The sequence below is a fragment of the Centrocercus urophasianus genome, unplaced genomic scaffold, assembly GCF_019232065.1.
Source record: "Centrocercus urophasianus isolate 14NV4802_14NV808 unplaced genomic scaffold, USGS_Curo_1.0 seq_649, whole genome shotgun sequence".
Classification (NCBI taxonomy): domain Eukaryota; kingdom Metazoa; phylum Chordata; class Aves; order Galliformes; family Phasianidae; genus Centrocercus; species Centrocercus urophasianus.
In genome coordinates this window covers 1-13,180 of record NW_024885254.1, presented here as the reverse complement: position 1 = coordinate 13,180, position 13,180 = coordinate 1, and the positions used below count along the sequence as shown (strand labels likewise).

General features: G+C 47.1%; 1 protein-coding gene across 1 annotated transcript; it reads left to right on the top strand.

Annotated features, from left to right (window-relative positions):
• Nucleotides 1-569: 569 nt before the first annotated feature.
• Nucleotides 570-6,930, top strand: LOC122170223 (cytochrome P450 2K6-like). The gene is made up of 9 exons (XM_042836919.1): nt 570-909; nt 1,825-1,987; nt 2,161-2,310; nt 3,216-3,376; nt 4,031-4,204; nt 4,936-5,077; nt 5,239-5,423; nt 5,671-5,812; nt 6,091-6,930. Exons 1-9 carry the CDS (start codon nt 730-732, stop codon nt 6,276-6,278), a joined length of 1,485 nt encoding a protein of 494 aa, XP_042692853.1. The 5' UTR covers nt 570-729; the 3' UTR covers nt 6,279-6,930.
• Nucleotides 6,931-13,180: the final 6,250 nt, after the last annotated feature.

The following is a 13,180-nucleotide window of genomic DNA, read 5'->3' as shown; positions in this document are numbered from 1 at the left end:
CCCAAGTACCTTTGCTTTTCTGCAGTGGATGCACCATTCACTGAGCTACAGAACACACACCAAAACTGGATGTTGAGACTAAGAGATTTCTGTCTATTCTGCAGGTTTTGTCCCTCACATGGCAGTCTTATCTCTTCCTTGGCTATCGACATCAAACTGGGCAGAGTGGAGGCAAAGAAGGAAAATTGGAGGGAAAACAAGAAACAGTGGATGTATCAAAAGTTGTGAATATAATTTTATGATGATAAGAAGTAGAGATCCTTGGGTTAAGTTGCCTGAGGAAAGTTTGGGAGTTATAAAGAAGATTGTTTTAAAGAACAGAGCATTTAAATGAAACAAATGACCCTTGCATCTCTTTGGCACACACACTTCTTTAGCGTCTCCAGTATGTTCTACTGATTTCAATTTCAAAGTTCAAGACAGAATTTGAGTTGTCCTTGATACATTTATGCCACCAGATATCTCTACCAGTGTAAAACACTAATTGACAGATAACTCGCTAAACAATAACTAGGAGAGCATAAAATTAGTGTATTTTGGTACTGCCCAGTAGGTATTTTATGAGGGTAAAATTGAGGAGAGTTGTCACTTCCAACATTTCTGAGAAGTGGAGCTCATCCCTCAACTTCTACACCTCTTGGTGCAGAAGTGTCATTATTGCTTGAAAGAGCTTCAGGTAGGAGCTTGCTTGAATTATCATCTCTTCAGTTCAGCTTTTGCTGAAAGGCAATGGATTGGGCCAGCCTTGTTCCTGTGGGCTTACTGTTCATCCTAATTCTCCTGCTGAGTTTGAAAACACAGCATTTCTGGAGGAGCCAAGCAAAATTCCCCCCAGGACCGCAGCCTTTACCCATCATTGGAAATCTGCACATGATGGACCTGAAGAAACTTGGCCAGACAATGCTACAGGTAACTTCTGTTGTTCCTTTCCTTACAGCTCTCACTCCAAGTCCATCACTGACTTCTTGAAAGGGATACAGAGATCTCAAGGCATGGAAATTGCAAACACAACTGTATTATTCTTTGCAGTGGCTTCTCTCCCTACTGTGTGATACTGTGTAGTGCAGAGCAATTGGCTTACAACCACGTTATCGAGAAACTGAGCTACCTCTGTGGAACAGAGGAAATGTTAGCACTCTTCAGGCAAGGGTAACAACAAGAGAGGGATCCCGGATCTCTCATAATTACAGAAACTTCACCAGGGACTGCTGAAACAGTTAGGGAAGGGACCAGAGCTTTTTGAAAGCTGTTTGCTGGACTCAGTCACCAGGAAACTGGCAAACAAATTTTTGATCCTCTCTCTTGATGGAAAAACTTTCTGGTTTCCCAGAGCAAACTAGGACAAAAACCTCACTGCTTATTTTTACGTACCTCGTATCAGGAAACTCAGGGCTCTTGGGATAATCGTGTATAGCAGTCAGATATTTTAGGATTTGGGCATCCCTTGCTGAACTATTCCTCAAAGCCATGAACAGCAAACATAAGGGTTTCTGGCAGTTCCCGTGCCTTGATGTATTACCAGCTTGGAAATCAATCTCATTTTGGTTATCTATGCATTTCCAATGAGTGACAGAATCAGTGTCGTGGACATTATTAGGCCCACTGAAAATCTTTTATTCAAATACCCAATTAAGGATTACAGATCCTCTTGTGATTCCTTTAAATCACAGAAGCTCCAACATTTGCAGCATGAATTCCCAACATTTTGGACAGCGGATGCAAAGCCAGTGCCATGTGGGAATAAGAACATTGAACCTGCTGAATAACAAGTGCTTTTTGCTTTGCCGGACATCATCCTCTTCCTCTTTCTTTTCATTCTACTAGCTTTCTGAAACGTATGGCCCAGTCTTCACAGTTCAGCTGGGACTGAGGAAAGTGGTGGTGCTGTCAGGATATGACACAGTGAAGGAAGCTTTGGTGAATCATGCAGATGCATTTGCTGGGAGGCCTAAAATACCAATCGTAGAAGAAACAGCAAAAGGAAAAGGTGAGTGGGCCGTTCTCACATTTTCTGTCCCCGTCCTTTTCAAGAGGCGCAGGTGAAAGAGAAGCATGATGAACCTGATGAACCTCAGCAGTCCATCAGTGTGAAACCATCACAGAGTGCATGAAGACTCTTTGCTTAAACTGTTGTGTATGTGTTTTAATTTTCCATTTCAGGAGTTGTATTTGCTCGTGGAGAAAACTGGAAAGTGATGCGCAGATTTACTCTTACAACCTTACGAGACTTTGGGATGGGAAAGAAGGCCATAGAAGATCATATTGTAGAAGAGTACGGATACCTGGCAGACGTAATTGAGTCACAGAAAGGTAGGGAGATTCTTAATTTGATAGCATGTACCTGACTTTTCTCTGAAAGCATTTTCAGGAATACCAAAGGATGAAGGAAGAAGAGGTACATCATTCTCCAATATCAGTGCTGTGATGAGTACACATGAGTTGTGTCTGTCTCCTTGTATCTCTACCTGGCAATTGCCTGGTGTGTAAATGAAGACTTTATTGAAGCACTGGAAGACAAACACAGAGTTCAATTCAAAACAGTCCAGTTGAGGGAAAGGCCTTATTATGCCACGTGCAGCACCTCCATAAAGGACAGACTTGGACTCGGGAGAAAAGTAGAAGGCAATTGCAGGGTTGCGCATATCTAGACTGAAAAATTGATTGCCCGTCGAGGCACATGTCTGGAAAGCGCCTTCCAGTAGAAGACAGAAGATTCCTTTATACATTTCTCCAGCATCATCCAGGGCTATTTGTCACTAGGTTAGTTACCAACAGCAGCACTTAGAATGGAATCACAGACTGATGGAGTGGCCTGGGTTGCAAGGAACCTCTACAGACGATCTAGTCCAGATTGCCTGGGAAATGTAGGAAAACCTTCCACTAGATCAGGTTGCTCAGAACCTCCATCCAGCCTGGCCTCGAGTTCCTCCAGTGATGGCACCCACTACTTCTCCAGGCGTCCTGCTCCACTGCCTCATCATCCTCATTGTGAAGAATCCCTTCCTAATGTCCACTACCCTGTTTCCATGTTAAAACACTACTTCTTGTCCTATCACTACATCCCCTTTTACAAAATCTCCCTCCATCTTTCTCACAAGCCAACTCTCTGCCTATCATTTCCCAGACTTCAATGGGGCTCTACCCGCTATTGTTGCATTTTAATTGATGGCAATAACCATTGATTGTGTTGTTTGCATCATCTTTTCCTTTGCTAGGGAAGCCCCTTGAGATGACTGAGCTGATGAATTCTGCTGTTGCTAATGTCATTGTGTCCGTATTGCTTGGAAAGCGGTTTGACTACGAAGACCCCATCTTCAAAAGACTTGTGTCACTGATAAATGAAAATATGAAGCTTTTTGGAAGTCCATCAGTGTCGGTAATTGATCTGGTTGAATGTTTCTCTTCAAAATCATGCACAACACAGAGTGATAACAGTGCATCTACCCCTGATCACTGACATTCATCTATCTGTACCTGACAAATGCATCCTGAAGTGGCAGGAAACAGACCTTTGGTACTACATATGGCTTTCTCTTAGTCTGGGCGAGTGTAGCTTCACTTCATCTAAAACAACTGGAGAACATGCTACACAAAAAAAGGAAAGTGTTCCCAGGTGATAGAAGTTGCCCTTCATTTCCTATCTCCCATACAAAGAACAGTGTCAAAACTGTGGAAATATCTACAACTGTCTCTTAAATTGTAAACATCTCTTGAGACACCCAACTCCAAGCAAGCTGGAGAGGGAGGGATGAGAAATCTGAGAGTGGAGAGGTAGGAAATTATGTCTAAGACATACACATAAACATGGGATTTCTAGGCCATCAGCTAGTGTGATTTATATATTAGAGAGAGTAAATTTTATCAATTTTACTTAGTTGGGTGCGGAAGAGATGGGTGAAGAGTGCTTTCTGACAAGATTATAAGGCTATATAATATTTTCTGTATGGGGTTTTGTTGATAAGCACTGTTGAATAGTGGTACATCTACTTAGTAGCTGCTTTTTCTTCTTCTGCCTCTGTGCATCTTACAGCTGTACAATACCTTCCCCATCCTTGGATTCTTCCTGAAGGCCCCCCAAAAATTTATTGAGAATGTAAAAGAAGTCAACAATTTTATCAAGGACACTTTCACAAAGTATCTCAAAGTCCTGGACAGAAATGACCAGAGGAGCTTCATTGATGCTTGTCTTGTCAGACAAAAAGAGGTAACGGAATGCCAGCAGCCTCCTCATTTCACCTTGCTTCCCTTTCAATTGTATGGGGCTGCTGAATCACAGCCTGAACCTCGGGTTGATCACCTGAGGCAAACACCAAGTCATCCATGGGAGCACAGGTGAAGGCAATTCACCTCTGCTGCAGGAAGGGGAGGAGCCTGGCTCTACCCCTCCTAGACCCATTGAAGAACTCACTGCCAGGGGGAGCGTCTCTTCTGGAGACACACTCCACTGGAGTTTTTTATGCAAGCCCAGGATTGGGTGTGTGTTTTCGTTTCCTTACTCTATTATCCTAATTACATCAGACAAACTCCTGGATGTACTATACCATCTGTATGTTCATTGATTGTTCATTTAATGGATGCATGCATTCTTTGATATGCTCTGCTCCATGGCCCAGGGGAGAGAAAGCTTGACTTCCTCACTTGGATAAACCCTGCGAGTGTTCCCTGTCCTTCAAAGTATTCTTGTTAACACTGAAATAAGCCTTGCTGTCTTGACTGTGTGTTCCTCTGGGCAGCAGAATCACTCCAAGCACTCAGTATTTCAAGACTCGGTTTAATACAGACTTCTGAAGGCATTGCCTCAAAACTTCGTCTTCCTTCACACTTTTAATTCCTCCCTGACATTTGTCTATGAACTTTTTCCCCTGTTTTCCAAAATTAAAACAGTGCCTCTTGACTATTTAACCAGATGATTGAATTATTGTGTTATTTTTCCAGGAGAATGGAAAGGACAATAAATTTTTTGATGATGCCAACTTAAGTGAGGTCGTGAGAAATCTGTTCATAGCTGGCATGGATACCACAGCCACCACTTTGCGCTGGGGCCTTCTGCTCATGATGAAATACCCTGACATTCAGAGTAAGTGGAAACTGGGCGCTCAGTGGCTTTCTTCTCCTCAGGTCACCTTGCCCTGAACCGAAGCAGGGCTGAGTAAAAAGCCAGTTCTTCTTATCCCAGTATTCCTAGCAGAGGAAAGAGAGAGTTGAACAATGCATGTATGATCCATGTGCTCTTTTCAGAAAAAGTCCAGGAAGAGATAGATCAAGTGATCGGGTCAAACCTCCCAAGAACCGAGCACCGAACTAAAATGCCATACACAGATGCTGTTGTGCATGAGATTCAGAGGTTTGCTAATATCCTGCCGTTGAACTTGCCTCATGAGACTACCATGGATGTCACTATCAAAGGCCATTTCATTCCCAAGGTAAGACACCAGCAGCACTTCTTTCCTTCCCTCTCTCTCCAATGGGACTCCTCTTTCTTTCCAGACTGCCTTGCATCCAGGGCTGCTCACTCACTGCAAGGTGCTCACAGCTACTTCAGCAGCAGCTGCCCTGTTCATGTGATAACATGATCATATGTTCATATGTTATATTTCTCCAGTCCAGCATTCACCACCGCTCCCAGCAACACCACTGTTAGCGCAATCACTGCTCTACCTTGGTTTGCAGGGAACCTATGTCATCCCCTTGCTCAACTCTGTCCTGCAAGACAAAACCCAGTGGGAGAAACCGTGCTCCTTCTACCCGGAGCATTTCCTCAACTCGGAGGGGAAGTTTGTAAAGAAGGATGCTTTCATGCCTTTTTCAGCAGGTATGTTCTATTCTGCTCTTTGGGCTCTGAACTGGGTATCTGCAATTCTCTCTTTCTCACAGAAGCTGATATGCCACACTTTTCCCAGCTGTTACCTCTCCTTCTCTCTCCACCTACATCTGCTAACTTGAATAGCCCAGCTTTACCCATGGACTCAGACTCCGAATTCACTCCCCGATGACATAAAGCCCCTCACAACTGGAAAACAAAAAAGGAATGAAAAGAAAAAAAGCACAGCTCCTCTTGACTCTTACAGACCATTCCGCATTTCTTTGCAGGGCGGAGGATCTGTGCTGGTGAGACTCTTGCCAAAATGGAGCTCTTCCTTTTCTTCACCAGCCTTCTGCAGAGGTTCACCTTCCAGCCACCTCCTGGAGTTTCCCCCTCAGACCTGGATCTCTCTGCCACCACTAGGTTTGTCGTTGCCCCAGTCACTTATGAGGTCTGTGCAGTGTCACGTTCCTAGGGACTTTTATCAGCTGCCTTCTTTTCCTGGGACACTCAGATGAAATATCTCAGTTCACCTCTATTCCCACCAGGCAAGTCTGGTACTTCTGAAGCTAGTAAGTGATTTCTTGCCCAGGCACACCTTGACTCGTAGCAAGAGGTGTGTCACCCACCATTCCAAAAGTTCGCAGTCCGGACCTTCTGCCACTCTCTGAATGAGCAAATTGATGGTCCCTGTGAGGACCAATGAGTCCATGCTGCATGTTCCCCTCAAGAAAAGAGCCTGGGACCAGACTGTGCTGACTCTGTGGCCAGAGCTCATGGGCTGTTGCACACATGTCACGTACGCACACAGGGACTTTCACCTTCCTCCTCCAGCACAGCTGCACTCAGCTGCCCAGTGAAAATGGCCCATTGCACATTTTGTCCCCACACCACTGCCCTGGCTGTATGCAAAGACACACATAGAAATGTCACTGAACAGTTCAACGTGAGATGAGTGTAAGATGTTCACTACTGCAGAACTTTGGTGCAGTCACACAGAGGACTCATAGAGGACTGCATGCCATCTAGAAATTGAAATTATTTTAATTTTCTATGGAATAATATATGTGTTAATAAAAAGTAGAAAAACCCAGGAAAACAATAAATTCTCCATGTCAAATCAGACTGTCGCCAATGTTCTCTTCAAAACTGAACAGTTTTGCACCTGAAATGGAAACTCTGTGTTGAGAACAAATCAGGGCAGTACTTCCAGTAGGAACTGGGCAAGCCAGTGCTTCCATGGCACCAGTTGGACCAGGAGATCTTGCAGGTCATTTCCAACCTTTCGGTTCTGTGATTCTGATTCTATGGTTCTAATGGCTCCCTCTATGCTGGGAATCATCCAGCTGAAAAGCAGCTTGACAGAAAAGGTCCTGAGGGTCCTGGTGGACACCAAACTCCCCATGAGCCGGTGAAGTGCTGTTATAGAATCACATCTGGGAGGGAGGGAAGATTGAGGTTGGATGTTAGGGGGAAGTTCTTTACAAGGAGAGTGGTTAGGCCCTGGAACGGGCTGCCCAGGGAGGTTGTGGATGCCCCGTCCTTGGACGTGTTCAAGGCCAGGTTGGACGGGGTCCTGGGCAACCTGATCTGGATGTGTATGTTTGGTGGCCCTGCTAGGCAGGGGGGTTGGAACTACATGATCCTTGAGGTCCCTTCCAACCCGGGTGATTCTGTGATTCTGTGATCTGGCTCATACAGAATCACAGCTGGCTCATGTCCAGCTCCTCATCCATCAGGACCCCCAAGTCCTTCTCCGCAGGGCTGCTCTCAAGGAGTTCCCCCCCCAGTTTTTCTATACCTGGGGTTGCCCCGACTCCAGTGCAGCACCCTGCACTTACCCTTATTGAAACCTCATTAGGTTTTCATGGGCGCTCTTCTCCAGCGTGTCCAGGTCCCTCTGGATGGCTTCCCTTTCTTCCAGTGTATCGACTGCACCGCTCAGCTTGGGGTCATCTGCAAATTTGCTGAGGTTGCACTCGATGCCATTGTCTGTCACTGACGAAGATGCTGAAGGGCACCAGTCCCAAGACAGACCCCAGAGGGACTGCCTGTCTCCGGCCTCCACCCTGATACAGAACCATTAGTCACAACCCTTTGGCTGCTTCCAGCCAGCCAATTCCTAACCCATCAAACAGTCCATTCTTCAAATCCACACCTCTCCAATCTAGAGAGAAGGATGTGGTGAGGGACCGTGTCAAAGGCCTTGCACAAGTCCAGCTAGATGACATTGCCGCCTTTCCCCCATCCACCGAAGCCATCAATCCATCGTAGAAAGCCACCAGATTGGTCAGGCACGATCTGCCCTTGGTGAAGCCATGCTCCCGAATCTCCGCTTTACCTCGTACGTGCCTCATAGAGTACCTCAACTTCTTCTATGTCTGAAGAAGCCAGCTTCACGTTACCTTTCATCAGAGGGGGAACGCTCTCCTTGCCCTGTCTCCTCCTGTCTGTGTACCTGTAGAACCCCTTCTTGTTATCTTTCACCTCCCTCGCCAAGTTCAGCTCCATTGCACCTTGGCTTTCCTGATCCTATCTCTACACACACAGACAACAGCCCTGTATTCCTCCCAGGATACACAACCCTGCTTCCACTTTCTCTACAATTCCCTCTTTTCTCTCAGTTTAAGCTGCAGATCCTCGCACAGCCATGACGAACGCCTGCCTCCCCTGCTCGACTTCTTCTGCTGGAGGATGGAGAGCCGTTGCAGTCTCAGAAGGCTGTCCTGAAAGAGCTGCCAGCTTTGTTCTGGAACACAGGCCATATGAAGAGAGGCTGAAGGAGCTGGGAATGTTCAGCCTGGAGAAGAGGAAGGTCAAGGGAGACCTCATTGCTCTCTATAACTTCCTGAAGGGAGGTTGTAGTGAGCTGGGGGTCAGCCTCTTCTCTCGTGTCATTAGTGATAGGACCAGAGGGAATGGTTTCAAGCTACGGCAGGGGAGATTCAGGCTGGACATGAGGAAGTATTACTTTTCAGAAAGGGTGGTCAGGCACTGGAATGGACTGCACAGGGAGGTGGTGGAATCACCGAGCCTGGGGGTGTTCAAGGAAAGGCTGGATGTTGTGTTGAGGGACATGGTTTAGTGGGAGCTATTGGGAATAGGCGAACAGTTGGACTGGATGATCTTTTAGGTCTTTTCCAACCTTGGTGATTCTATGATTCTATGATTCTATGATTCTGTACCCATGCCCTTAAGGACAGTTTCCCAGGGGATCCCACTCAGCACTTCCTTGAGCAGCTGGAAGTTTGCTCTCCCAAAGCACAGGGTCCTAGCTCTGCTTTTTGCCAGGCCCGCATTCTTCAAGATCACCAACTCATTACACTGGGTCACTACAGCCCAGGCTGCCTCCAATCTTAACCTCTCTAATGCTCTCCTGTGCATTAGTGAGCACCAGGTCCAGTAAGGCTTCACCTCGCCTTGGTCCATCTGCTACCTGGACCAGGAAGTTGTCCTCACCAGACTCCAGGAATCTCCTTGATTGTCTGCCCCCCGCTATGCCGCTATCCCAGCAGGTGTTGCCTTCTTAGAGGAGCCCTCCCTAGTACCTCCAGGACAAGTCTGGGGTTTTCCCTTACCACCTCCCAAGGTAACAGTGTTCCCACATGCTTCTCTGTCGCCTAGTACACCCCCTTCCGCCATCATATCTAGTTTAAAGCCCTTGTAACCAGCCTTCCCACCTTGTTCCCAAGAATATTATGGCCCTTCTAGTCAGTCGACTCCCATCTGCTGTCAGCATTCCTCCTTTCTCAAGGCTGCATCCCAAGCCATAGTAACCAAAGCCCTGAGCACAACACCATTTGCAAAGCCATTCATTCAGCGTGTCCACCCTCCTCTTTTTGTGCGGATCCCAGTCACCAACTGCGAGGACAGAGGTGAACACAGCTTGCACTCCTGATCCCTTCAGAAGACTTCCAGAGCCCTGAAGTCCCTTTTGATCACCCGAGAACTTCTTTTGCCTACCTCTTTGTCATGGCTTCATGATTTTTGGTCATCAGTATTCCACACCATAACATCATGTAATGCACTGGGGGTGGGGTTTGATATCTGCCAAATGTTCGTCCGACGGAGAAGAACTACATTTCCCCAGGAGGCTTTGCGGTCAGCAAGGGGATATAACTCCATGCAAGGTCACCTGATTTCTTCTTCTTCGCCTGCTCTTCGCCATCTGCACTTCGGTGTCTGTACTTCAGTCACTCAACTGGACTGCACTTCTCACCCCAGCATTGTGGTGAGGTCTATACAATTCAAACAGACTCTCTCTCTCTCACTGTATTTTACTAATACTATATTTAGTAAAATCATTTGTTCCACCTCAGATTAGTGCTGTTGTTTTCAAGTATTTTGGGGTCCCCTGCTTCCCCTTTTCCAGAGGCGTGGATCCGCAGATCCCTCCGCCCTGCTGGTCACGGAACTGGGCCGGACCAGCCCATAAACTGTTGACACTCTTCATTTCCAATGTGGAAAACCAGTAATGGATAATAATCAGAGGGCTTAACCAGGCGAGGGATGTTCCTGGCAACATCTCTCATCCAGGCACCAGGCAGGCAACACACCTAGCTCCCTGTGGGACAGATCTCAGCAGCGTATTGGGCCCTCAGAAGGAAGTCCCCTATGACAACAGCCCTCCTTTTTTTCCTGACTGAAGCTGTAGCAAAACGGGGTGCAGACTGACTAGCCTTGGGCAACCTCTCCTGCACGGATAGACTTTCACTGACATCCACATCCCCCAGCCCCTCCAGCTGCAGAGCCTCATAGCTGTTATGTAGGGGCACCTGGGAAGGTGGGACAGGTTGAGGGGCAGTTGGCTTGATGCCTCGAACAGGGACTTGTTTGCATCTCTCGCTCTCTTTGAGGTTGCTTCTTCCACCACTGCTTGAAGAGCATCTCCTCCACACCCTTTCTGTGGGGAGGGCAGAGTGTGACTCCACCAATCGATCCCCTTCCCACAGTCCCAGATGCTTCTCAGCTTTTCTACTGCCTCTTTTAGCTCTTCCACTATGCTGAGCAGATCACCCACCTGCTCACACCTCACACAAGTTGCCCTCCTGTAGCAGTGACAGGGCCAGGCATCCTCTGCAGCCTGAGACTTGAACTGTGGCATGGACATTCATGCTTTCTGTCTGAGTCTCCACTCACTTTCTTCACAGCGAGATAACACCCCGCCTCCCTGTGTAGTCGTGCAAATAGGTGGCTTACGGTTTCTCTTCGTTAAAACAGCCCACGTGATGCTCACAGCCCGACTCCTCCTTTCCATCTCCCTTAGGCTTTTTCAAGGCAGGGGGGATGGATGCAGAGCCATTGCCCTGGCAATGCACACTTCACGTCAGCCACTCTCACAAGAGCTGCCGGGCTGCTCTGTTATCGCGTAGTTCCCTGGATAGAGGAACCAAACCCTCCCTATGCAGGGAGATAAAATCCTACCATTGTGTCCCAGAGTTAGCAAGTGTGTTCTTCAGTATTCCAGCTGCTGAAGAATCGCAAGATCAGTTTGCGTTTACACGGGGAGGCAGGCAGTGGACCTTTCAGGTCCTGCCACAGAAGTACGTGCATTCGCCATATTCTAGTGGCCCGTGACCTGGCAATTGGAGAAAACCCAGTAATGCTAACTTGTATCGTTATACTGAAGATCTCCTGTTGACATCCCACTCACTGGAGGCGGTAGGACAGACAGCAGATTCATTAACTACCTATCTGTAAGAAAGGATGGGCTACAAATCCTCAGAAGGTGCAAGGTCCAGGCCTGCAAGGTCCTGAGGGTAGTTTGGTCAGGAAGGACCAAAGTACTACCCAGTGCTCTAATAGATAAGGTGCCGGCTTTCCCAGTCCCTACAACACCAAAGCAGCTGCAGGAGCTTTCAGGTACATTGGGATATTGGCACACCTTTATACCTCATTTAGGCAGCTGCTCTACAGACTTACACAAAAGGGGCAACTATGGGACTGGGGAGAAAGGAACTGGACTTTGCTTTTCAACAGGCAAAACTGGCAGTTAAACAAGCCCAGGCACTGGGTATATTTGATCCTACCCTCCCAGCCGAGTTGGACATTCATGTCACTCAGGACGGCTTTGGCTGTGGCCTGGAGCAATCTCAGAGTTCTGTTTAGATGCCAGAATTGGATTCTGGTCTCAGGTCTGGCATTTAGCAGAAGAAAGATACACTATGATTGAAAAATCAGTTATTGGTTTCCTACTCCACATTACAGAGGGTAGAGCCGATAACCCAAACAGCTGAAATCATAGTTATGACCTCCTTGCCGATTCAGGGTTGGTAAAACATCAGACCCACATTCCTAAGACAGGGGTTGCCGAGGAGCCAACAGTGGCACGATGGGTCGCCTATCTCAGCCAGAGGAGTAGTCTGTCTTCATCACCACCAAAAGAAGTTCAGAAAATCCTAGGCCCAGTGACGTATCACAGTGATGCAGCAAAAGAAATACTGGTTGCTCCACCGGAGAAGAGTCTCATTCAGGAGGGGAAATATCCTGTCCCTGAAGATGCCTGGTACACAGATGGGTCCAGCAAGGGCAACCCGAGCCAGTTGAGAGCAATAGCGTACCATCCCTCCACTGAAACAGCCTGGTTTGACGAGGGAGATGGCCAGAGCAGCCAATGGGCAGGACTACGAGCCATGTGGATGGTTATAACCAAGGAGCCCGATGATGGAATCCTGAATATCTGCACAGATAGTTGGGCTGTGTACTGGGGGCTCACTCTTTGGATTGCACAGTGGACCACCCAGGAATGGACTATCCACGCCCAACCGATCTGGGGCAAAGACATGTGGTTAGACATACGGAATGCTGTTAAACACAGGACTGTACATGTCTACCATGTTTCTGGTCACCAACCCCGACAATAACTGGGAAATGACAAAGTGGACACACTGGCCCAAGTTTGATGGATTGAGAATCCACCATCTGAGAACATCACCCGTTGGTTACATCAGAAGCTACGGCATGCGGGACTAAAGACAATGTGGGCAGCTGCTAGAGCATGGGGACTGCCCATACAGCTGTCTGACATCATCCAAGCATGTCAAGACTGCAACACTAGCTCCAAAATGAGACTGAGATCGATCTTGAAGGTCTTTTCCAACCTTGGTGTTTCTACAATGAATTAAACTCCAGTACAAACCAAGCAATCTGTCTTTTAGTCATAGAATGCTTGGGATACAATGGGAAGTTGTGAAATCAACAGATGAGTACGTGTTCTGAAATTCTGCACAGATCTAACCCTTGACCATCTGTAAGTAAAAAAACCTCCGCATCACCATGTCTTGTCATAACCTGAAAGTCAGTATTATCAATTGTTAATAATTACATCTTATCTGTGTGTGGATGGAATGAGGCTCACAGTACCTTTTTACCTGCTTT

Bases quoted from the DNA above. Each gene is read 5' to 3' on its own strand.
- LOC122170223 (XM_042836919.1), top strand. From the start codon at position 730: ATGGATTGGGCCAGCCTTGTTCCTGTGGGCTTACTGTTCATCCTAATT. The intron at 1,988-2,160 runs GTGAGTGGGCCG...TTTCCATTTCAG, and splicing joins AGAAACAGCAAAAGGAAAAG to GAGTTGTATTTGCTCGTGGA. The intron at 3,377-4,030 runs GTAATTGATCTG...TGCATCTTACAG, and splicing joins TTGGAAGTCCATCAGTGTCG to CTGTACAATACCTTCCCCAT.